General features: G+C 35.4%; 1 protein-coding gene and 1 long non-coding RNA gene across 2 annotated transcripts; one reads left to right on the top strand and one right to left on the bottom strand.

Annotated features, from left to right (window-relative positions):
• The first annotated feature begins 5 nt into the window (after positions 1–5).
• Positions 6–1,657, top strand: LOC107565797 (uncharacterized). Its single transcript, XR_001606424.1, has 2 exons — positions 6–1,235; positions 1,538–1,657. It is a non-coding gene; the product is annotated as an uncharacterized lncRNA (long non-coding RNA).
• A 1,493-nt stretch (positions 1,658–3,150) lies between these two features.
• On the bottom strand, positions 3,151–25,444 carry LOC107565796 (Na(+)/H(+) exchange regulatory cofactor NHE-RF1-like). The gene is made up of 6 exons (XM_016251076.1): positions 24,803–25,444; positions 13,615–13,785; positions 9,087–9,240; positions 7,350–7,393; positions 4,350–4,466; positions 3,151–4,258 (listed from the first exon to the last, which is right to left on the bottom strand). Exons 1-6 carry the CDS (start codon positions 25,256–25,258, stop codon positions 4,103–4,105), a joined length of 1,098 nt encoding a protein of 365 aa, XP_016106562.1. The 5' UTR covers positions 25,259–25,444; the 3' UTR covers positions 3,151–4,102.
• Between the last annotated feature and the right edge of the window lie 1,274 nt (positions 25,445–26,718).

Below are 26,718 nucleotides of genomic sequence, written 5' to 3'. Positions count from 1 at the left end.
AACTAAAATATTCTTACAATATATTGCAAAACTGTGACAATTTTCTAAGAGCTAGACTTGAGCTTTCCCTCTTATAGATCGTTCTGAATGTAAATAACCTTTATAACATCCTATAGAATCATCAACCGATATAACATTTGCATAGTGGTTTATCTTAGTATAACTATAAGCTCTATTCAATACCAGTAAGGTTGTTGGTGAACTCTCAGGAAACGTATCTCATCGACTTCTGCTTTATTTGAAGGTTCGCGGCTATTGCTTCTAAGATCATCCAATTCTACTTTGTTTCCAATATTTGAAGCTCCTGACAAATGTGACCATGTCCTTGTTTTCCTCTGGTTCATCTTTGCTTTGCATTCATCAAATGCCGAGTACATTTTGTAAATGGTCACCCACATGTTGTAGTTAGATCCATGTTAAATTATGGTTTGTTGTATAAAGAACCCATGTTTTTTTCCCCTTTCTCTCTCTCTTGTAATTTACTTTTTTCCTTCATGGGTTTTAGCAGATGTTTGTATTGAATCATTATGAATTGGTTTATTTTTTTAGTCATTTTTGAGTTTCTTCAGTAGCTGTTGTGTTGTAAGCATGTGCAGTTTTCCAAATGTAAGGCACTGTTGTGTATTTAATTTGTAAACGTCAAACATGGGCTACATTTTACATCGGCAACCACATCGATATTGTCATGTTCATACTCTTTCCTTCAATGCTTATTCTTTATGCAAATTTTGCATTATTTTCAATGTCATTGATTTTTCCACATAAACCCCATCCATAGCGTCAGGATTTAGGTACACGCTGGTTACGATCATGCTTGTCAGCTAAATTTAAAAAAAATTATTATTATTACAACAAGACCAAAATCTCAATCATTTGCAATTAAAATATGACTGTTGAGGCAAATTTAGCTGCTACCCTCAAATGAATTTAAGCCCTAACGCACAACTTTCAGTAAACACTCTCTCGTGAGCAGAATTGATGCCTTATCCTCTGTTATGTTTTTTCTCTACACAAGTAAAGCTATTGAGTCAAACATAGAGAAGCAGAATACAAAATGTAAAGGAAAAATATGTTGTCCAGTAGAGTGATTATCAGTGCATGCAGCAATGTGAGAATCTTATGAGGGCCAGTGTTGTTCTGGTCTCGATACTAACACGGGTTTTTGTGATGTTCCCTCTGTCCTCAGTAATCACATCATGGTGCTATATATATATATTTGATAACTCATTCGTTAGGTCTATTTGCACAACTTTCAGTAAACACTCTCTCGTGAGCAGAATTGATGCCTTATCCTCTGTTATGTTTTTTCTCTACACAAGTAAAGCTATTGAGTCAAACATAGAGAAGCAGAATACAAAATGTAAAGGAAAAATGTTGTCCAGTAGAGTGATTATCAGTGCATGCAGCAATGTGAGAATCTTATGAGGGCCAGTGTTGTTCTGGTCTCGATACTAACACGGGTTTTTGTGATGTTCCCTCTGTCCTCAGTAATCACATCATGGTGCTATATATATATATTTGATAACTCATTCGTTAGGTCTATTAAAAGAAGAATTAAGTCTGTAATTATAAGTTGGAGAGCTGGTGATTATAACTTCAAATCTGTATTTTGGATACAAGTAGCCGAAATCATTTGTTATAACGATGAAAAAAAAAATTAAAGAACTAACATTGACCCTCATAGTACATAGAGGTGAGGGTGGTGGGTTTGTAACTTTTTTGATAGAGTCTGTATCTGGTCTTTGCTTTATTTCTGATGATGATGATGTGTGCTGTGATATGGGGTTTGGTAGCTTATATGTATATAGTTCAACTGTGGGGGGAAGCTTTTGTTGGTTGAATTTTATGTTCATTTGTTTACAAGCATTTCAAACTGTTTCCGCATGGCTGTGAAAATGTATCTGTTGAATTTGAGAAAAAAAAAAGAAATTTTTACACTGAATTAAAAAGGATACTAAACATTTAGCTGTTGAAGTTGGTTTCCCTTCTTGATAGTTTTTTATTTTTTTTTGATTGCTTAGACACAAAGTGATACTTGAGGCCCACTTAGTGAACCATTCTCTCATATACCTAATCTTTAGACCAAGTCCGCAAAACTACAAGCACATTACATGCTTTAAACTCTGTTTGATATTCTAAAACAAACTTTTCGCAAAACACTTCATTACACACATCATTCAAAACTAACAGCTCTTTTGTTTAATTTGAGAAACTGCCATTTTAATGCCAGACTCATTTACTGATGACCTACACACAGTGATCATGTGTGAAAACATACATAATTTGTTCACTTCACTTACTAATCAAAACTCCGTTTTGTTTTTTTTAGAAAACTTATTTTTTACCCCCTTGCATTTCTGTTTACATTGTATCTATATTGTACAAAGTGTTTTATAAATAAAGCTGGCTTTCTAACTTGGCTTATATGCATATTCAGTCTATCTATCTCTCTTATACATACTGAACATGCATACAAGTCAGAAAGTCAACTTTATCAACTTTTTTCAAGTGCTGCCTTTAATTTTCAAGTGATCCTGAAGACTTTAGTTGCTTCAGGTGTGTGTGTGATTAGGGTTGGAGCTGAACTTTGCAGGACAGTCGTTCGCCAGGAGCACGATTGGGCACCCCGTGTAGATTTTGAGAAATGGAGCCATAGTTTCAAAAACTACGTAAGCATTTTGGAAAAAAAACTAAAAATAAGGACAAAAATGCAAGTTACAAATTAAACAAACTGCTTTATTTTTTTTCAGGTACAGACTATTTAATAGTAGCATTCACGTACGAAATACTACAGAAATTAAACAACCAAACGTAAAAATAAAACACTGCATAGTCTCCTTTGTATGAATTAAATATGCAATGATTTTTACTAAAGTTGTTCAGTCAAGAGCAATGAGTGATTTTCTCATTTTCTCTTGTTTGGTTAACATGAGAGACATTAAGAGCAGCAGGTTTATTAGGCTGCTGTCACTTTAAGACCTAATGCACAGATCAAATACTTTGAACAGGTGCAACTCATGAAAATGCTGTCAAGGATTTTAACTGCAGGGTATTAACAATGCTTTTCTGGCATCGGAATATCATGCAATATGTATAAATATTGTATTGTAAATTCAGATATGTATAATATAATAGACTGGCCATTTAAAAAAATGTTATAGTTTTTGGTGTAGAACAAAGACATGGTTCTTTAACAGCTATTTAAAGCAGGTACATTTCATTACTTTAATGACAAATTTACCAAAAATCAGTCTTATGGAGTGAAGTGAGCACTTGCTATGAAAATAAAATACTGTGGAAGATTTACAAGTAAACATATGCTTAAACATCCAGTACTCACTCCCGCTATTACCATGCGCTGTACAAAAAGCACAGTACATCCACTAAACAAGCACTTTAAATAAAACCTTTAATGAGAAGTTTTATCAGCCAACAGTATCAACTCAGTCAATTCAGTCAAACGCTATCATTTCAGTGGTTAATGGGTCCCAAACCATAAACAGCTCACATTTACTCAATTAAAAGGCTGCAGACAGTTTCTACACTTCATGTTATGAACTGATCATAACCACACATACCAAAAGAAGAAAGAAAAATCAATGGATTGCTGCTGCACTAAAAGTTACTTCAAAACGCTACAATTAAGACTAGTCCTGAAGAAACTCATCAGACACTATACAGCACTCTCAAAGGGCCATCAATACTGCATCAATATTACTGTAAGAAAAGTAAAGTAGAGAATATACAGATATGTTTCAGATATCATTTAAGCTTTCTTCTTTAAAAAAAAAAAATATATATATTCTAGGCTGTACATTATACAGTAATGTTAAATCATATATTTCATCTTATATCAGTGAAATAGAGGTAAATCAAGTCAAAAGGTGATCAATCAACAGATTCAGAAATCACAGAGACAAAATAACACTGGTTTAAAATATACATGTGAAAGGGTTTCTAATTGTGTGCAAGTGCACCGAAAGAGAGAACAAAGGAGCAGAGAGGCATGAGCGGACAGACAATTGTAAAAAGGGGGAGAGGAAGTAAAGAAAAACAGATGAAAAGAAGTGGGTGAGAGGAAGAGGGGAGGCACAAAGGAGGCTCAGAGGTTGCTGAAGAGCTCGTTTCTTTTGCTCCAGTCCATCTGTGGGGCTCTCTTGTTGGAGCGTTTCTGGTGAGCGCGTTCCTTGGCCTGCTGCAGCGATATGTTCAGAGTTAGTCCTGCGTCATCACTCGAGGCCTTCGCTTTTGGTTTCTCCTGCAAACGTTTCATGATTCAAATTAACATTCTACGTTCATTTAGAATATACTCTCGTATACTCGAGAAGACTGTGTGCACAGACACAAACCTCTGGTGCGGAGGTGCTGGCCGGAGCTGCAGAAGAGGAGGTGTTGGAGGAGGTGCTGGAGGTCGACAAACTCATAGCTACTTTAGGCTTTTCTTCCTGGCTTGCTTTTCCATTCACCTACAAAAAAAGCATTGCCATTAATATAAAAACAACTCAAAACATAAACGGAAACCTGTCTGCATTTCTTTCTTCTGTTGAACACAAAAGTATATATTTTGAAGAATGCTGATAACCATCAGCATACAATGCAAGCCAATGAGAACCCGAATCTGTTTAGCAACCAAGATTCTTCAAAATATCTTCTTTGTGTCCCACAGAAGAAAGTTAGTTTGGAATGACATGAGGGTGAATAACTGATGACACAATTAGGTGGACTTTCCCTTTAAGTGCAGTACAAAAAACAAACCCCTAGATGGACCTTGAGCTTGACTATGGGCCTGTCCCAACAGCCACACTCAGGTCTTAGCCAAGTGCATGTGACAGGAAGTACACACACAAGACTGTCCCAGGTCTGATAAATACCAAAGCTAAATCCACACTATCTCTAATTGCACTTCAGAGCATTATTTTAGGGCTAAGTGTATCCCATTACAGTGCAGGAACTTGTGTGCCCTGAAATCGGGAGATACTGAAAATATTGCAGCGCAAGCTAAATTAATTTTTGAAGTAAGATGTTTCCTCTAGTGTTTATTGGTGTAGAAATGACTGTGTATTTTTTTTTATTTTTTTTTAAAGCACCACAATTGTGTTGTCTGTTACACAGGAACTACTGAACATTTAGGTGTTTTTTTAAAGTGCAAAGTATTGGAAATCAAGATGTGTAATTAAAGTTCTTCAACAACCTCATTTGCATTTTTGCAACACTGTTTTGTAAGTGTGTCCCATTGGGTAATTAAATGTTCTACATCCACATGTGGTCTTCATGTCCCCTTGAACACGAGTTAAATACAGGGAACGTCATGTAAGCAACTATAAGTAATAAGTAATAGTGATTTTCTTTCTCTCAGTTTGAGCAAATTGCAATAATTAGAAGGTTGGAAGGCACTAAGATAGCCATTAAGTGAAATGAAGTGTGTTACAAAATACTAGATCTTCAATCCAGGTCTCCACACCATGGTTTTTATACCATCACAAACAACTTTGGTCAGCAGGCATTGGGAACCTGTGAGATTTTCAGTTAGTATGATTTTTTGAACAAGGCTCTCATGCTCACCAAGGCTCCATTTATTTGATTAAACAGTAATATTGTGAAATGTTATTACAATGTAAACTTCATTTAAAATGATGGAAAATAGAAATAAAATTTGCAGACATCCCCTTATGGTTTACGGCTGCAATTTCAAAACAACTGATGTAAACCACATGATCCACAAATCTCTGAAGTAATGATGGATTTACAAGACTTCAACTCTCTGTGCTGTCTACAGCTGAGCAAGAATGAGAGGGTGAAAGAGTATCTGAGAAACGCCGGCAATACCAGGTTTAGAGTCTGATAAAGTCACAGATGTTTGTGTTGTGGGAAGAAAAAGAGCAAAAACTCCCCTGCACACCCTTGAGATGTTTTATCTACTAGCAGATCCCTGGACATGCAGAGAGCTTCCATTAAGTTGGCGATTATCTGCACCAGGTTATCATTCTCTCACAGCTAGTCTAATCTAGCAGTGGGAAAACTGACAGAGAAGAGCTGCTGGAGAGGAACCAGGACACTGCATTAAAAGTGGCCTGAAATCTGGTTATCAGACTCCACAGATTTACCTTCGTCCTAATGCTGCCTGTTTAATCCCATAACTGATGTTCAGACACTATTACACTTTATCAGCCTATCAAATGTGATTGTGTGAATTTAGCATGTGCAACTAAACATAGCACATCACATGGCCACTTTTCGAGAAATGTAATGGGTCACCAGAGCTGGGTAGTAACTGATTACATGTAAACTGGACTACGTAATCAGATTCCAAAAATTAAGTACTTGTAATTCAATTAAATTACATTTTAAAATACTTAAATAGTTACTTTTTTTATGGATTATATGATCACATGTTATTTACACAACAGCAATACATTATTAATAATTTATTGATTCTCCGTAATTCCTCTTTTTCATCTTTCCTTTCTAAAAAAAGTCTACTGCTTACATACACTCAGAAAGTCATACAGTTTTATGGACATTCACACAAAGATCATTCATTAGTCAGGTGGCTACACAGCATTTGACTACTGGATTTATAAAAATTAGGTTTAAGTGGTATTTCAGGTTTAAGAAGTATTCATCCCTGCATCGGCTACTGATTAGCACATTCATTTTTATCTGAATTATCACTCAGTAGGTTATTTAACCATGTATTTCTACGTCTTTGGAAGGCTTTTGTCTTTCAAATACATTAAAATGCACAAAAAACATTTTTGTTTTCTGATCCTCTTTCACCTAATGTATTTACTTGAGGTACCCCGGAAATGGTAAAATAAATATTTTAATATTGGTTATGGTCACATGACATCCAGGTAAACAAATAAAATGTTTGATTGATTTTAAAATGATTTATTTTAATTTAACATTTTTATGATTTAATGAATTATTAGCTTTTCATTAAATCCCCTGCAGTTCCTTCATAAACCCCAGTTTGGGAAACCTTGACATAATATAACGTTTAATGCACTTCATGTTGTTAATAACAATTAATGAAATATATTTTCTTACTATTTGTATTTTTTTTTATCAATGTGGTACAAGATTCTTCTATTTAAATCAATGTGATAAATGAGAGAGGTCAAAAGTAATCTAAAAGTAGTCTGATTACATTACCTTAAATGTGTAATGTGATGGATTATTACTTACTACAATTTTTGTCATGTAATTTGGAATCTGCATTGGATTACAATTTCTAAGTAATCTACCCAGCTCTGTGTGTCACATGCATGTTTGCTCAACACATATGAAGATAAGCGGTCTGAATACATTTAGTCTTTTTAACAATGAGCAACTTCGATGTTAGTCACCTGATCTTCAGCATCACGGCTGGAAACAGGCTCTGGGAGAGGACCTGAGAACACAGTGACAGACAAAGATCAATTCATTAGATTTTTATCATCAGATATATGTGACCCTGGACCACAAAACAAGCCTTAAGTTGCTTGGGTATATTTGTAGCAATAGCCAAAAAAACATTGTATGGAGCCAAACAAAATGATTGATTTTTCTTTTATGCCAAAATCATTAGGATATTAAGTAAAGATCATGTTCCATGAAGATATTTTGTAAATTTCCTACCGTAAATATATCAAAACTTAATTTTTGATTAGTAATATGCATTGCTAAGAACTTCATTTGGACAACTTTAAAGACGATTTTCCTCAGTATTTAGATTTTTTTGCACCCTCAGATTCCAGATTTTCAAATAGTTGTATCTCAGCCAAATATTGTCCTATCATATGGCTGGAAACAGGCTCTGGGAGAGGACCTGAGAACACAGTGACAGACAAAGATCAATTCATTAGATTTTTATCATCAGATATATGTGACCCTGGACCACAAAACAAGCCTTAAGTCGCTGGGGTATATTTGTAGCAATAGCCAAAAAAACATTGTATGGAGCCAAACAAAATGATTGATTTTTCTTTTATGCCAAAATCATTAGGATATTAAGTAAAGATCATGTTCCATGAAGATATTTTGTAAATTTCCTACCGTAAATATATCAAAACTTAATTTTTGATTAGTAATATGCATTGCTAAGAACTTCATTTGGACAACTTTAAAGACGATTTTCCTCAGTATTTAGATTTTTTTGCACCCTCAGATTACAGATTAATATTAACCAAATATTGTCCTATCCTAATACATCAATGGAAAGCTTATTTATTCAGATTTCAGATGATGTGTAAATCTCAATTTTGAGAAACTGACCCTTATGACTGGTTTTGTGGTCCAGGGTCACATATTGGTCTCAGTTAGTTCAAATGTAACTTGGGAAAAAATTGTTATAAGACTCATGATTACAGTCCATCACTATTATTAACCAAAATGCCATTTCCAAAGGGTTTTGAGTCACAGTACAATGGCTAAACTGTGAGTTCCTTCCAAGAAAACACAGGAAACAGGCAAAAAGCCTTTATAGAACTGAATGTGAATTGGGAAACATGGCTGTTGTGGTTGAAATAATGAATAAAAGATGTGTGTGGGTGCAGCGGTCAACATCCATTCAGGGAGAAATGGAAAAAGTCCAACAGCCCGATGGCCAGCTCATCATAATGTAATTTTGGCAATCATTTTACTTTTTACTATTTCAGCTGTTGCTCTATTACCTTGAAAAAGCCTCCAATGAAGTAACACATATATTATGTTGTGCTTCTTTGTGTCATAGTGGGGTGGCTGGGCCGCCAACATGAGTCTTTTGCCTGTCTGGCACATTAAGAGTGGGGGTAACTGACTTCCCCCATTTCTCATACTGTTTCCATGGTCCTGATCACCAAGACAACATGCTGGCAGTGCGCTGTTGATTTTGGCTAATTCTCTCATGTACACACAGTGCCACCGCAGGCCTCAAGTTGATGTTTAACCAGCAGTCTGTTACTATGTGAGTGTGTGTGCGTAACATCATGTGAAATGTTTGACAAAAAGAACAAAGTTGTTCTTGATCAGCAAAACCACACTTACGGTCAAGGGTGAGATGGACAGAAACCCACTTTGCACATGAAAAAAACACACTATAGCTGGTTAATTTGTTACGCTTGTACCTGTGAGATGATTCTCAGTTGGAAGGACATCACAGCTTCTGAAGAAGGTGTCTGTCTCAGGATCCACCACCAGCAGTCTGGTCTCATCTCCTCCTGCCTTGATGGTTGCCACCACCTCTGAATGGTGCATTGTGTACACAGGAACGCCATTCACCTGCAGAAACAACAGACATGAATTCATACATTTGGAAGCAAAGATAGAGACTTAAATTGTGATAAGGAGGAGTTGTGGGAACATGGCTGGAATGCAGGAAGTTTCCATTCATTCTGATATATCTGGATATTTAAATGAACAATAGTTTCCCTGGATCATTCAAAGCATGTGGCTGAAGTGGTCAGCACCTGTGGTTCTGCAGTGATCTTTGGGGGACATTTCTTAGTCAATTTAATTCATTGCTTTACAGTCATTTAATTTCGATGCAATTTAATTTAATTGTAAAAACAATTTTAAAATTAATATTAATTATCGTATTTTTTTATTTGTTGATTAGTAATTACTTTTTAACTAAATTTAATTTTAATGTACCCTAATTTAAATATAATTCAATGTAAATGTAAAAATATAATTATATTATTATTATATACAACAAATTGAACAAAGAAGAATAACATACAATACTACATTTTTATTTTTTTAATTCTTAATTTTTAATTTAATTTATTGTTTTAAAGTAATGTAATTTTAATGTGATATCATTTTAATTTAAAGCTGCAGTCCGTAAGTTTTGCCTCTTTGTTGCCATCTCTGTTTGAAAACCTGGAATTGCAGCTGTGTGCGTAATTATCTAGTTTGCTGGAGTTGTGCGGCGGCTTGGCTCCAGCGCGGATGAATCTAATGTTCTGAAGAGTATGTGTGGCAGTCAGTCACCGCACCAGTGTGGATATTTACTGTACTTTGCAAATCACAGATTCTAGCCTACGTCTTGAAATATGACCCAAATAAACATTTTCACCATATATTGCCATCTGAACAAGTAAGTAACAAGTCTGCCACGTTTGTTCTGACCAACTGAGGAAAAAAGCATTACCATAAATCTCTCTACCAATGGTGATTAAATCTAAAGATCGGTTAGCTCATATCACATCAAACCGTTCAAATTATTATTATTATTATACTTTATTCTCAAATGATTAATGTTAACAACATCAGCATTGGTGACTATGAGTATAGTGTGTATTTTCATGTAGATTTCAATTTCTGCACAGTTTAATCTAATTCTCATTCTCTTCGAATATCATATTAAGAAATTCTTTTAACCCAAAAAGCAAATTATGCTCCCTTCAAACTGGTTTTCTTTAAAATACAAATCTTTGTAATCCCAGGCTCTCTGTAATCAGAAGCACATTTAAACCTGGAATATAATTTAATTTTATTCACATGTGTTTCATAAACACATAATCCTTTATGGATTATAATCCGCCATCAAAATGATAGATTTAATTATTCTGGCTGCTGTGAGAAAAGGCTATAAACGATCCGCCACCAGCAGGATCCTCACATGCGATAGCCTAGCAGCCGGGACAACTTATTTATGTTTACAGACGTGACGTAATGACGCAGCGGCATGCTCGAATCTCCCGCGAAAACCTACCCGTACCACTCAAATTAGAAAACATTATTATAGGCTAACTGTTGTGAATCGGGCTAAAGTAAGGCCATTGTTTTGAACACTGGCTGGTTATGTACTTGCTCAAATATTGATTTCGGATCATTTTTGACCAAAAAAAGTTACGGACTGCAGCTTTAACTTAAATGTAATATAATTTAAATGTAAAAATATAATTCAATTAAATGTAAATACAATTTTAAATTAAACCATAAACTACATTTAAAAACTATAAAAATATAAACTCTGATTTTACTTGCAATTATTACTATTTTAATATATTTGCCCAATTTTTTCTTTACTTCATTATTACTTAATTGTCACGATTCACACCAGTGCAGCTAAACTAAAATTTTGGCAATACAAATGTGTAACCGAGTTTTTGTCTATACATAAATAGTATAACATAATATATACCAGCAAGCAAAGCAAATCTCCTTTCTCTGACGCTCTATGCATTTGAAGTACAGTGGGTACGGAAAGTATTCAGACCCCCTTAAATTTTTCACTCTTTGTTATATTGCAGGGGTCAATAGAAAGTCTAATCCCATGACCATGACTTCTCTGGTTCACAGAGAGGAGGCACCTGGGAAAAGACTGAGGTTCTGTTGGTCTATCCCATAATGCCAGAGGCTAAGGAATCTGCGTGGGAGATTCAGGGCAGGAGTGGGCTCTTAGGAATGCCGATCCCACTCTCCCATTGTGCAGGCTATTAAAACACAGCAGACAAACAACAGCCCCCTTATGTGTCCTTTAAACAGTCCTATTAGACATACACACACACAACAAGAGGCCATGCTCACAGAACAGGGAAGCAAAAAGGGGAATTCATCTGAGTGAGTGTGAAACACACTTGGGTTTGTGAACAGGCATAGCATGTTTTTATCGTCATGTTCAGGTAAAGCCACATGACTCCACATGATGCCTGACATTTAAATGTCTCAGCTCTCTGGAATCTGAGATGAAATGCGGGAAATGGGAGTGAAACTAAGAACGGGGATCCTGAGTGTGTGAAAACACTCAGAGCTTTGAAGCACGGCGGCTGAATGAAGTCAGTGTTAAAAGAAAAGGGTTCGGTGGCATTCTGAGACGAGGCTTTAAAATAAAAACTTTTCTTAGTCAGGCCGACGAGGACCGGATTTGTGCTCAGGGTGAACAACTATGTCAACCAGTCACACAACCAGTGAAACAGCATGATTACTTCAAATGTGTGAAATTAAAATAATGAAAAACACATTACCACAGGTTGAGTTACAAGTCAGCCAAAACCATTTCACCATTACCCTCAGAACATTTACATACTTTCTAAAGTCAAGTACACACACACTGACAACCTTATTTAAATCCAAGAGTGATTCCCCTAAAGTCACTCCCAAAATGACAATGACTGACATAATGATATCTACAGTATATCAACATAACACTTGATTGGAAAACAGTGATGCATCTCAGATATGCTTTTAATGACATCATTAGTAACTAGCTGCTAATTTGCTATCTATTCTGATAACGGAATTCAGTAGAAGAACACAGTTCACACGTGTAAATAACTACACGTGTACAGATTAGGATTAAACACAAAGAGAATTTGGTCTTCATTTATATTTATTTGTCTAACCTCACTTTCTTCATTTCTTTGACCTCATTTACACCAGGTATTTACATGCGTTTCAAATAGGACAATGCTGAATATATATTTTTTATACATAGAAATAACATAAACTGGGCCTTCTTTGAACCGTCTTTAAGTCCTCTATCACATAGCTCTAGTAAGTGGATTGAGCTTGGCCTTATATCAGTGGTTTGATAAAGATATGTGACTCTGAGCTCTCCTCAGGCGTTCAGTAATCCCAGCACTCCCAGAGAGAGAGTAATTACACTGGCCACTCCTTCACTGATAGATAATGAGATTAACGCTCTGGAAACACTGTCCAAACCGCTTAGGCATTTACAGTTAATGCTCTGTGCAAGTATAAAATGTGTAAAATACCACTCTGACTCTAAAATTTGATCTTTAATCGTTCTGACATCAGTCATAAACAGCCTATGGTTAAGCTAATGAACTACATTATAAGGTGGGAGAATTTTAATTGAAATTATTACTAACAGTGTTTTTTAATGAATGATGCCAATGGCAATATCTAGAAAGAAGGATGGCTGCTGGCTGATATAATGTCACTATATACATAACACAATGTATGACAACCCAATAGGCCAATACATAATAATACAATTACAGAAACTGTTCACAACATTTCAGAAATTAATCAAAAAAATATGTTACACAGTATTTGTGGAATTCACTGGGAAAAAAAAACTAAAAGCAAAAAACTATCCACTGAATAGGCTGTCAAAATGGCCAAAAGTACTTAAAATATATGTACCCTACCATTGAAAAGTTTGGGATCAGTAAGATTTTTGAAAGAAGCGTCTTATGCTCACCAATGCTGTGTTTATTTGATCAAAAATTCTGTTGATGAATAGCGGTAATATTGTGAAATATTCTTACAGTTTAAAATGATAATTTTCGATTTTGAAATGTAATTTATTGCGGTGACGGCAAAGCTGAAGTTTCAGTTCTTTGACAATTCTTATTATTAGCAATGCTGACAGCAGTTCTTCTGCTAAATTTCGTGTAAACCGTGATATATATTTTTTCTAGATTCTCTGATGAATAGAAAGTTCAAAAGAACGGCATATATTTAACTTTTGATCAATTTAACGCATTTGTGCTGAATAAAATGATGAATTTCTTTCGAATAAAAATCTAACAGAGAGACCTTGTGTTACAGTGATATATATTAAAACATACTGTACATGTAGAGAGAGAGGCACTATCTGAACACAAACGTTTATCACCATACATTCCTGAAGTACACACACAGTTGTTTAAATGACTGATTAAATATGGTGTATTATACCTCCACTATTTTATCTTGGGGCCGAAGTCCAGATTTCTCTGCTGGGGAGTCCTCATCCACCGCCCTGATGTACTGGCCAGGTTTCGTCTTCTCTGTGTGCAGGTTAAAGCCATATCCGGTGGCACCCTTCTTCATGTGACAGAGACGTGGACGCAGCTCGTTCTTTGATTCCTATAAAGAGACAATAAACAAGGAAATTACGAAAACAGCTTATACACTGATATATCCTAAACAGACAAAGCAGAACGTATAAATGAGACCATTTCAAGATATCAAATACATATAAATTTTGTTAATCATGATAAGATACAGTTCTTTCAAATGTAAACTACAGCTAAGAATTTTGTACAAAGCAACAATCCTAACTCCCTTAACTGCTAGCACATTTTCCAAAAAATATATATATATTTATATATAGTTCAAATTAATCAAACCTTAATCACACACCAGAAACTTTTTTTTACAAAATGTGCATGAGACATGCACATCATAATGTACAAAAGAAAGACCTTCTAAAAAGCAAAGCCACCCACCCCAATCGATAAATAATAGCTGAACAAGTCACCTGCTTCCTGAAACCTTCCATAACAATCTGAGCAACACTTTCTAAATAAAACCACCGAAATGTACAAAATCTACAAAGCAATCGATTGAAAGTGAGAAATAACCTGTATACCATTTCAAAGAGGACTCAGTACGTCAACATCCCGAGATGAAGCACTGAAAAGTAGAAGTAACGAAACTGACCTGTCATCTGTGTACTTCCCTCTTTAGCAAACCAGTCTAGAATATATGGCTGAAATTATACAAACAGATAAGAAACCATACATCTACCTGCTGTGCACATGCACATATTGATCTATAGATGAGTAAAAAAAAAAAAAAAAAACATAGATGAGCTGGCAAAGTATGAAAACAAATACAGAAGGAAGTTTGTTCAAGTTTATTATGAAAATATATTAAAATAATATAGTTTTTGTGTAGTTTACAGTCCAGTGTTGTCTTATTTTCCCCCAGAATCCCAGAAATAATGCTCAAGTACCCCTTCATCAACAAAAAAGCAACAATTTTTAAATAAAATAAAACAAAACATGATACACTAAAATGGACACTAATACTAATAAATCTACTACTGCTGCTGCTGATTATTATTATTATTATAATTATTATTATAAGTATTATAATTATTGTAATTATTATGATTATTATTATTAACAACAACAACATAGTTATAGTTGATATAGGCCAATGTTTTGGCTTGTAGGGCCATTGTGGCAAATGTAGGGCCCTATGAAATCAGTTTTATTTTTTTCCAAATTCCAAAACAATTCTAGACTCTGTTTTAATGGTTAAATTAAATTGTAAAAAGCATTTCTAATTCATTTAAATCATGAAACTTACACAATTTAACAGCAATTTTTTAAAAGTTGAAGAAAAATAAATTTTTAAGGCCCTATGAACAAATTTAGTTTTATTTTAACCAAATTTTGTGTTTTCCATTAATTGTCTGGATTCCATTTGAATGGTTTCATAAAATTTTATTAATCAAAAGCATCTCTAAATAATTGATTTTATTAAACACTCATTTATTTATTTTTTCAGAAATACTGTGTTGTGTATTTACATTTTTTTTTCTGGTAAACAGTTTTTCCAAGTAAATATTCCTTAAAAATAATGATTTGTTAATAATTTTATTAGTACTAGTAGTACTATCATTACATTAAGTAATATATTTCTGTCACAGTTTCTTCAAGTTAAACCAAACTTTTATTTTGATGTGAAGACCTTTAGGTTTCTCTGTTTATGATATGTCTGTTGATGATAATAGTTTTTCTCGAAAGAAATGGTAAAAATGCTCATGAAGTGACTCTCAGAGCAGTTCTAGAGATTATATTCATGTGTTCATGCATCAACTGCGATGAGGACTGTCACGTGTGCTTCAGTATGTGTGTTATAAACGAAACCGCACGTCTGCGCCAGCAAAGTTAAGCAAAGTACATGCAGGATTTCTATTTAAGTAATATTTTTTGCGTCTTAATATTCACAGAAACTAGTTCATATCGCATTTTGATTTAAGTCTACTGACCTACTTTTGATTTATTCATCCAAAATTTGGCAAATTCCATGACATTCCACGTTATACAGTAAATTCCATTTTTATGACCGAATTCCGTGATTCCTTCCGCGATTTCCACATCGCAGCCTTACTTATGTATTCTCACATCACCATCAATAACCCTCAAGTAATAATAATAATAATAAATATATTATTTCTTTAAAATGGATATAATTACATAAAAAAACCTAAACATGATACACTGAAACAATTTATGAGATTAATCATGACTAGTTATTTTAATCTTTACATTAACCGGTTTTATGTAATAAAAAGTTAACTCAAAATTATTACAAGTACCGCGATCACTGATACAGACCAACTGCAAAACAATTCACCACACAGGTAAAGTGTGTCCAAAGGTGGTCATGATAGGCCAACACTGGCAATACCAAGACAGCAGTACAAAGCTGCAGTGTACAGACTACATACTTCACGGGAGGCCTGCTCTTCTGGGAAACCGGATAGCAGTGCGGAGTGAAGGGGTTAGGACTAGGGTCACTGAATGTGCTCGACACGATTAACAATACCCACTCTTCAGAAATCACTAGCTGGGGGCTAACCACAGGTCACAGATACAGCTGACAATGGCAAAGATATCCTCATTGCTGTCCCCCAAAGAAAACGTGCTTGACTGTAGCCGTTAATGAAAGGAAGAACACTTCTAACAGGTGACTATGCAACGGCAAGACCTATCTGAGCTCTGATTAGCATAGGCTTAGCCAGCAGAGACCATATGTTACGCTAAGAGTTTAATCCCTCCTGCTGAACACAAGGCTGCAAACTGAAGAGCTCTGTTTGGGGATAGTTTATGGACGGTGTGTGGCAAAGTGGTTAAAGCAAGGCCTGGTTATCAAAGCCATAAGCTATTACCAATTGTGGCCTTGATCAAAGCACTTAACCCCAGACTGCCCCAGAGAGACTGTCCCTGTAATAAGTCACTTTGGATAAAAGTGGCCGCTAAAAGACTTACTGCTCACTATAGAGAAGTATGGTATCTAAATGTAAAAAATATGTATGGCAGAAGGCCATGTGACAGAAAATATACTGTATGGGTTTTCCTCTTTAAGTCTGGACTATTTTTATATTTTCCTTAAGTATTTACTAAAAACAAACAATGTTCATAATAATCAAAATGCTTTCATCATGAGCATGCCTCAAAGTTAACTTTTCTTGCCATCTATTCAAAGTAGAATATGCACATCCAAAATTCACTTAAGCAGGTGATTAGATGGAATGCAAAAAGACGGCACACTGTTATTTTTGCTCCCAAATAATTTGTTATAATTTAATTAAGTGCAACGTTTTGACCTGATGAAGACCACTTGCGGTCGTAACGTTGCAATTCATTAAATTATAAAAACTAACAATAGCAAAATAGATCATTATGTTTATCTGTGATACATATATATGAGTCTGACTGTTCAGACAAACCAGGTTAGTGACAAGATGTTTTTTCATCTACATTTAGCATTGTAATGTGCATTTAATAATAAACAATGTTATCATTGGGGAAATTATTTGTGGATGCAAAGAAATACAAAAAGATGGACACACCATTATTTTTTCTCCCAAATAATTTTTTATAATTTCATTAATTGCAATGTTTTGACCTGATGAAGACTGCTTGTGGTTGAAACGTTGCAATTTATAAAATTTGAAAAAAATTATTTGGGTGCAAAAATAATGGTGTGTCGGTCTTTTTGCATTTCCTTGCCTACAAATCTACAAATAATTAAATGGTTTATTTGAACAGTCATAGTCATAATATGTATGACAGATAAAAACAATTGTATTAATCTACTTTGCTGCTACTGTTGTTAAAATAACCACAGCATCTGTAGCTGTAAAGCAGTTACAGAACGGAATGGGCTTGAATGAAGCGTGTTTGGCTCTAGATAAAAACAGAGCATATAGCACCATAAGATCATTACCATAAACAACCCTGACACGCGGCTCACTTTAAACTACAGAAACGTCTTTCGACTTTCTTCACAACAACTTGAGGTATTTTTCTAGCTTAAATGTGCTGGATGGGTTAGCAAACAAGTTCTTGGCTTTAAGTACTGACCAAACTGGCAAGAGACTAACATTAGGTCTTATTTCACCCAGCAAAACTGTAACTTTCTTGCCAAAGTGCTGTAGCCACATCTGACTATGTTTGACAGAAGGTTCACAATGTCCTGAGAGGACTGGACATACAGTCAGGAATATTATACAATGTTATCCGCTCTCTGGGTGGGTCTTTCATAAAACACGTGTGACAGTCACAATGTTTTTAAATGCCTCTGATACTATGCGCACAAGTAGACACCGAAGATCACTCAGCATGTACTAAACGATACACCCCTGCTGTGATAAGATATACAAAGCCATAGACTGTTATCACTGTATTGGTTCTTTTTGTTTCTTCATTACCAACTACATGTAACCTCTGCGGACTCTTCCACCCAAGGCCGCTCTTTTCGTAAGCAAATTTGGGTTGGAAAGTATGAACTAAGCGGATGAGATGATATAGTATGATATGGAAATCATGCTGCATTGCCACCCAATGAAAAGCAAAAGAATGCAGCGGATGAGGAGAGCTGATGTCTCTGGTATATCAGTGTTTGGCCGTGTCGGGTGAGAGTAACGGGACAATTGTGGGAGTGTGGGAAAGGGCTTGGGTGTGGACTGCTATCTCTGAGAAGGGTTTGGCAGGGGCCCACACATTCACAATGCAAAGATGACATCATCCGCTTTGATAAGATCCCTGGAACACTGCAGTGTGATTTTATGAAAGAAATCTTAGCAAATCCACATGAAGAGAAGGACACTCAAATGAGAGATATTATACATATGATCTAAGACATATTGAGGCGAATGTCACAAACTCTGTCGAGAACACGTCTGGGTCATATTTCATCCCAAAATTCCAAGAAAAGTCAAAAGAATTTATATTTGCATAAGGAATGAAGCCTATTTTTAGAATTACAAATTCTTTGGCATTGTGACATTATTTTTATGACAATAATAATTCTCATAATACAATTTAAAAAATATTCTCAAAACGTTGAAAAAAAAATACATCATGGTAATACTTGTTGTACTACCTTAATATATACTGCTGTAAAAAAAATAATAAAAAAAACATTGTCACAATGCAATGCTCTTGATTTGCCTTCATATGTAAAATATTTGTAAAGGTGTCATGGGCATGTTTTTGTTAAATAGCTTGTTAATCATGTATGTTCTTATTTGGTAAAGTTTAGATTAGTGGAAAAAAAACATTTAGGCATTTGGCAAGAGATACTTGATATGGGCTTAATATAGATCTGTGTTTGATTACTCATAAGAGCAGGGGTTTAATTTGAGAGGATCTGCTTTGTGACCAGTTTTACGAGCAGGGCAGAACAACCTCAACAAAAACTGAAATTAGATGAGAGGAAATAAGCCTATTCTTTATATGTCATGAAGCATTCAAGCTTACAGTGGAACTAGTTTCTAACAATAAACTAGCATTAAACTATGGCATGCCATTATACAGTATGTGATGAAAGCCTGTGATCTCTTGTTATTATGCATGAAACTCACAGAGTTCCTTTTCGGAAGTGTAGAGTTCTTTTATGGAATTTACTCTTTATTAGTCTCCCTCTGGGCCTCCTTTTGCCTTTGGGTTATTCAATATAGGAAGCTGAAGTCAGCAGAGGGAATAATTTTCTCCTGTCCACACAGTGGATGTGGGGTAGAGTCATTTTAAACTACAGTCTCTGACAAAGACCTTCATTCACTATCAATCCTCCTGAGAGTCTGCGTGACATAACATGAACCCGTGGCACCTGTGGCCTTCAGAGTGACTATTGGCAAAGAGATCAATCATTGATTACAGGGAAAAATTAAAATGTAGCGGTAACTTTTAGACTTATCTCTCCTTGACTTCTCACGTACAGTGAGAGTTAAATAGAGAAGAGTTCTTGATTTTAAGTAAGTTCACAAAAGGAGAAATTTTCAATTACACTGCTTCATTTATTCAGCCATTTACAAACTTCAAAAAGAGTGCAACGTTACATAAAAGTATCATCAACTTTTCTAGATCGCCTAAAGGTTTGTGCGAGGAACGCTGTGCATCATAACATCAGATCATTACATGTATGACAGTATGCAAACTCATCATGATATTTCCCCAACCGTTTATTACCACAATAGGGACAGACTCACACCACAGCCAAGCAGCAAAAAAAAAATTTTTTTGGAACACAAAAAAGGAAAAGAAAAAAGACAATTTTAACAGTTTTTGTCTATACAATCGACAGTACAAGGTCAGCAAGGTTCAAAATAGACTAGACTTCATGTGACTTTAAAAAAACCCTGCACTGAGACAGTTTTCTTTTGTGTTCCACTGAAGAAAGAAAGTCATACAGGTTTGGAACGACTTGAGGGTGAGTAAAAAGAATGATGGAATTTTTATTTTTGGGAACTGTCTCATACCATTAAGTAAACCTGTTTGTCATGAGCCGAGTGTGGAAAGGCCCTAACCTAACCCATCTCCAGCTCACGGCAGGCCTCAGTGAATCCTCCACCAGCCCTATAAAGATACTACAGATCGATGATACAAAGGTTAATGACTTTATAGCTCACTTTAGTAACTCATAATCTTGTAGGACTGGGGTAGGGTTGGTGAAACATGAACTGATGATTGAAAACAATAATTATCCTTAAACATAACCTGGGTTGTCAACAAGCTTTATTTAAAACCTACATCATGTGGTATACTGGCATATTGGTTCAAGCAAAAGCAATAAAGGAGCATTTTTTTTATAGTATGATGCAGCATTGATTGCATGAATGTGAAGATGAGCAGGGCTGGCAAAGGAACCATAAATATATTTACAGGCCTGAGGCTTTGGATCCAAGATGTGCACTTGCAAAACTCAACAGTCAATAATTAACCAATAGAGATTTGAAAACTGCCAACCAACAGCAAAATACACAGCCAGGTAGCAAGAGCAGTGAGGTGAGGACTGATATGATTGGTATAACTGCTCGTGTCATCTCAAAATGCAACAGACCACAGCAGGAAAAACAGCGATCTTGTAACCAAGGAAGTGGTTAATTCAAATGTGTGAGCATCCCTCCCTCTCTCGCAGAGTTACGCATTCTGCTTGAGAGTTTACTTTTGAAATTTTTAGTGGTGAACATCTAGAGAACGTGTGGCTACCAAACACACCATAATATGTTGTATTGTGTCTGCTGAAATTTATTGTTGTCAAAGATTAAATAATTTTTTTACTGAATAAAATGTAAACTTGTGCTTTGCCCATAAAAAGTCTATTTCAATGATACTAGACTAGAGTGTTAGAAGTGGTTTCCAAGGTAATTCTATGCGGTTGCTAAGGTATTCAGTAGGTTTTTGGTGTGTTGCTAAGCCACTGCTAGGGTGTTGTGATGGTGCTCTAGGTAATTGCTAAGTGGTTGCTAACCAGCCCAAGTTTTAAAAAAAACTAAATCCCATGATATTCTGGCATATGGTCCCTCAGTGATTTATGTTTATAGTAAAAATAAAAATTTGAGGGATTTTCTGTCTATTTCATCAACCACCAGTCAAAAATCACACGTGATTACTTAGAAAATTAACAAGAAACCTCCTCAATAAGCTGTACAATTTGAAGAAACATTCATATCCATAGCACAAATAGAAAATTACACATTTAGAATTACAATTTTCAATAATAATTTTAATACATCTTCAAAATCCCTAACTCTAAATAGAAAAAAGTGAGAAAATAAGCTGGGAGAATATCAAGGTTAAAATACATATGACATAGCAAGGACTCTACAATGATTACGACCACTTTCACCAGTCTATAACTGTAACTTTATAAGTAAAACAATGGCATTTTTAACATTGGTGAAGTTTCATCTTTTCATCGTCCACTTAAAATGAAGCTAATCTAAATAATAAATAAAACACTGAATAAACAGCATAGTTCCTTTACTGCAAACACACAGAATGACAAGCACACAGTGTAGTGATTGATATATCATCACATGCCACTTATTATAAATAGAATCAAAGCAAACCATCGAGGATTGTTCCAAAGAAACACACCCTTTCTTTCCACCCAACACACCTGCATTTCTGACGAATTATGCCAAGGAACCGCTATCAAAGAATGATTAAGATGTTTGCAATGTCAGGAAATATTCCAGACTCAGACATTGATCTAATTTTTAGAAATCATTTGTTCTGCCTCTTTTCCATCATTTATTGCCAAACACAATGCGAGCAAGCTGTCTGAGTGTAATCCGCTCTGAAAACTCATCTCAGTAAGTAAACAGCATCCCGCAGGGCACTGCCATCAAGAACAAAGCTTAGTCTGGGTTTAACTGACAGCCGATCCAAGGATTTCATTTCTGAATGATCACAGAGAGGAAGGATGGGACGCAGGAGGGTGAGAGGAAAACGACACAACAGAAGGGCCATTCATGGTTGACTGAGGGCTTCAAAAACACTTTGATAATTGCTGGAAAGAAATGTGATTACAATCCATATTGTTCCAGGGACTCGAAATAACTGTTATTGAGCAGAGGCCTTCTTTGGTCGGCCAAGGTTATGATGATTAAAGTTATTTCTAGCTCATGCCACATAATCAGAAAAGGGACTGACAAACACTGGCCTGTATGCCATTATGTAAAAGAATAACTAGCATCAAAACTGCACACTTGACATTTGCTTTTTCTGTGCTGGCACTTTCAGAAAATGATTTGCCTTCTATAGTAACTTGTAACTAGATTTTCTGGAGAAAATATAAGTGGGGATTGCCTGTGCAAAAGTTTCACTATTCGGGGTGTATGTGTCAGCCCCAAATGTCTCTAAATAATCCATATGATTTGATCAAACATTCATGTAATAGATTAGGTTTGATCTTCTGTAACTTCTCCAAGCCTGATGGCACATCAGAATCTTTTACATAGGATAAAAGATCTCAATCCTACTCTGTGGGCTTCTTTCTCTCTAATCTTGCTTCTGCACCCAAACAAAGAGTAACTTTCAACAATAACCCCCCCTTCAGTGCTCAATGATCTCCAATGCAAGGGATTGAAACTTTATTGGGGTCAGCTTAGTCTGCTGGCTTTTGTCCTCAACTCGAATAATTACAACTCTAGAAAACCATTAAGTAGCCTAATGTTGAATCCAATGACTTTGACTGAATGATAATTAAATGAATGTGGATAATAGGACATCCTCTTAAAGGGATCTGTCATCATTTTCTCATCCTCACGTTGTTCCAAAACTTAAAAGAATACCTATATATTTTTTATATTCCGCAGATGAAAATCAAACAGGTTTAGAATGACATGAGGGTTAGTAAATGGTGACAGAATCGTAACTTTTGGGTGGAGTATCCCGTTAATCACAGGATAAAATATTTGTCCCATGAAAGAGAATGTAGCCCACTGAAAGGCCTTCAGATTAACATCACAGGATTGAAGACAGAGCTTTTTAGATTCTTATTACAAAATTGGTGCAAATCACTTGCAGACCTTGTACGGCATTACATAAAAATGTTGTATCACTTGAAAGTCATGCAAATGACCTATACACTCTACATGGTTATGTAATCTTAAAACTTCAACAGTGGTAAGTGATCAAAGAACCCAGTTATGACACTTGATATGATGTTTATCTGATCTATGAGGAGAATTTGTCCACTTCTTCTTTATAGACAAAGCTTTTATCAGCAACCTATTATCAGATATCATTTACTGGCAATTAACAATACCGTCTAATAAGTAAAAGTGTATTGGTCATTTACTATGCATGAACAGCATTAAGTAATCAGGCCTGGAATTAGGTTAATGCATCTGATGACAGGCATCGTCCCCAAAAAGGTGGAACATATGACTGTCCTCATGTCTGACAGGTCAGACTGGAAGCAATGTGGAAACCAGTGATACCTGTGACGTGACACAAAGAATATCTGATTTGAAACATGTAAATGTCCTCAAACATTTCAGAAGGGCCGAACCTGTTCATTTCCCCACCAAACACTGTGTTGTTATGGGCACATATCCACAACAAGTGGCCTGGTCATCAAACAATGTGCAATGAAACATAGGAAAATGTAAAAATGAGCTTTTCTGTGGACAGCATGTCCTCTTATGCTCTGCTGGTAATATAATATTAGTAGGCTATAATATTAGTATAATAATCAATGATTTTTGTCTGGATCTATTAAGGTATTCAAAATGTACACTATAAAAATGCAATTCCTACAAAAATGACTTGAATACACCTCTTCTATGATGAGCATGTTTTTAATTTTTGAATTAGAAGTCACTTTGATTTTGTGGGGCTTAAAGTCAAACTTTCCAGCCAGAGATAATTTTTTTTTTTTAAAGTCTAATAAAAAAGGATGAAACTCCTGAAAATGATTAATTTCTGTGAAGTGTATTTAAAGCCCAATTCAAGTATTTTAGTTGAACGGTTACACCACTTGCCATTTTGAGTAACCGACTTGAATACACCTCTTCTATGATGAGCATGTTTTTAATTTTTGAATTAGAAGTCACTTTGATTTTGTGGGGCTTAAAGTCAAACTTTCCAGCCAGAGATAATTTTTTTTTTTTTAAGGTCTAATAAAAAGGATGAAACTCCTGAAAATGATTCATTTCTGTGAAGTGTATTTAAAGCCCAATTCAAGTATTTTAGTTGAACGGTTACACCACTTGCCATTTTGAGTAACTAAATCGGAAAATATATGTGGAAAAGATTTAGGCCTACAAACATTTTGTTTTCAAAAACGTATGAAACATACATGAATGCATACATACAAATACATTTATAAAAACAAGTATTTTAAACTGTTTTTTAAAAAGAGATATCTCATTTTTAATGATCTCGAACATCCTTATTTGACATTAACCTCCATATAGGCCTACACATATTTACTATGCATATTATGAATTATATTGTACAAGGACACCGGTCAAACTTGACGCACGTGGAGAAGACTCAACTTGTACGCAGCTTAAAATCCAAAATCACTTTTTAAGTGATGGAAATTTGCTCATAAAAGCTGTTGAACTCACCTTGGAGCTCACGCTCAGTCTATCCATGCGTATGTCCCCATTTGTCTCCGGGACGGGGGTGGACTCCCTTGGTGTCCCGTTCTTCATCTCCTCTTCATGGTCCGATTCAGCACTGCTCGGTATCGGTATCCCATCAGTCAGATACTCTTTCTGGCACTTCATGTTGTGCTTCTGCAGCAGATCTGCGGTCTCTGCGTCCACAACGATGAGCTCTAGTTTGCCCGTGATGCCTCGTATGCGGGACACCACCTGTTGATGCTTCTCGTCCTCCACATTCTCCCCGTTCACGAACGCCAGCTTGTCCCCGGCCATCAGACCCGCCTCGGCGGCAGGAGAGTCGGCTTCCACATGCCGGATGAACTGACCTAGCTTGTTCTTTTCGCCGTGGAGATGAAAACCGTAGCCGTCGTCCCCTTTTTCTAAGACGCACAGCTTTGGCCTGAAGTCGCTGGACATTTTGAAACTTTAAGACTTACACAAAAGCAGCAGTCCGGCTGAACTGAAAGATGGAGGCGACAACGAAAAGTAGTTATGTGAAGAGAAAAGTCCGCGCCGCCCACTCAGCGTCTTCACCGTGTTGCAACACTGTAAGTCAAATCGCAGTTTTCTTTGAAGTGTAGACAGTCAGCGCTTCACGGACCCGCCTCCGTCTGTTACGCTCACTGATTGGAGCTTTCACTTGTCAATCAAAAGAACGTCACGCGCGTTGTCTCTGGCACAGTTTCATAGGGGGCTATGGGTTGCAGTCTTTGGATCCTGTTGACGCTGCTGTTGGTCGAGTTTGCTTTTCTTCTTTCTCTGTTAAACACAATAATCGACAGGTTCGGACTCTTGTTTGTCTCTAGACCTCCTGTTATAGCTTTCTGGAATAGCCTAATATTTAATAATAATTTTAAAAAAAAAGTAAAAGAAATTTAATTCAAACTCATTTATAAATATTACCCCAGTAACTATTGCCTTGTAAACAAATTTAACTGTGACATTGACATGCTTTCTACATTTTTGTGGTCTACATAGGCTACAGAAAAAAAGAAAATTTCATTTGTTTTGTACAGTTTTTGGTTAGATTTCTGCTCGTTTGTTAGAGATCTTATGTCCAGCTTTCAACTTCATTTTGAAAATATTTGATTAGTTTTTTTCACTTATGACATGTCATTCCATAAAGAATATTATTTAATTAATCTGTTACTTTTGTTGGCAAGTTTAGTATACATAAATCTAAGTGATTATAAACCATTATTTCTCATTTTGAAATCTGAAATTAAACAATACCGCAAATCTATTTATAATCTGATAAACAAGAAAGCTGTTAAGTGTATCAATGTATGTAAACATTTCCATGTTTTTATTTAAATTTGTTTTCTTTTTTAACATTTAATTGTAATTTTGTATCTTTCTTTTCTTGTCTTCACCCCATGGCTATTAATGTAACGTAATGTTGAATGTGAATGATTCAATTAAAAAAAAGGGGGGGGGGGTATGGGTAATAAAAGCAAAAAGAAAATTAAAAAATGTATTTCTTTTTTATTTCATGTAGAAATGTTAAATTATTTTTTACATATAATATAGATAAGTGAAGTACCTTTTCATTTTTATAATTTTATAGTTTTATCTTTTAAAACCAGTTAAACCTTTTAATATTTTTATGCTAGGCCTATTTATTAATTTTACACTGTTTATACATTAAATATGGACACATTATTATAAACAAAATCATTCTGTTCTAGAAGTCCTAAACTGTTTCTCTATAATATCCATAATTTTCTGTGATCAATTCAGGATTGCATCAGGACATAGCTGGAATTCCATAGCATGCTTCTGCATTCCAAGGTTGAAAGAATGGTAACATTTTGCAATATAATTTCCTAATACACCTCTTTTATGTGTAAACTAACAGTCATTCATATCATTAACCA

The sequence above is a fragment of the Sinocyclocheilus grahami genome, unplaced genomic scaffold (assembly GCF_001515645.1).
Source record: "Sinocyclocheilus grahami isolate Dianchi unplaced genomic scaffold, SAMN03320097.WGS_v1.1 scaffold1027.1, whole genome shotgun sequence".
Classification (NCBI taxonomy): domain Eukaryota; kingdom Metazoa; phylum Chordata; class Actinopteri; order Cypriniformes; family Cyprinidae; genus Sinocyclocheilus; species Sinocyclocheilus grahami.
Note: the sequence above shows the minus strand (reverse complement) of the source record. Positions and strands in the feature narration are given on the sequence as shown.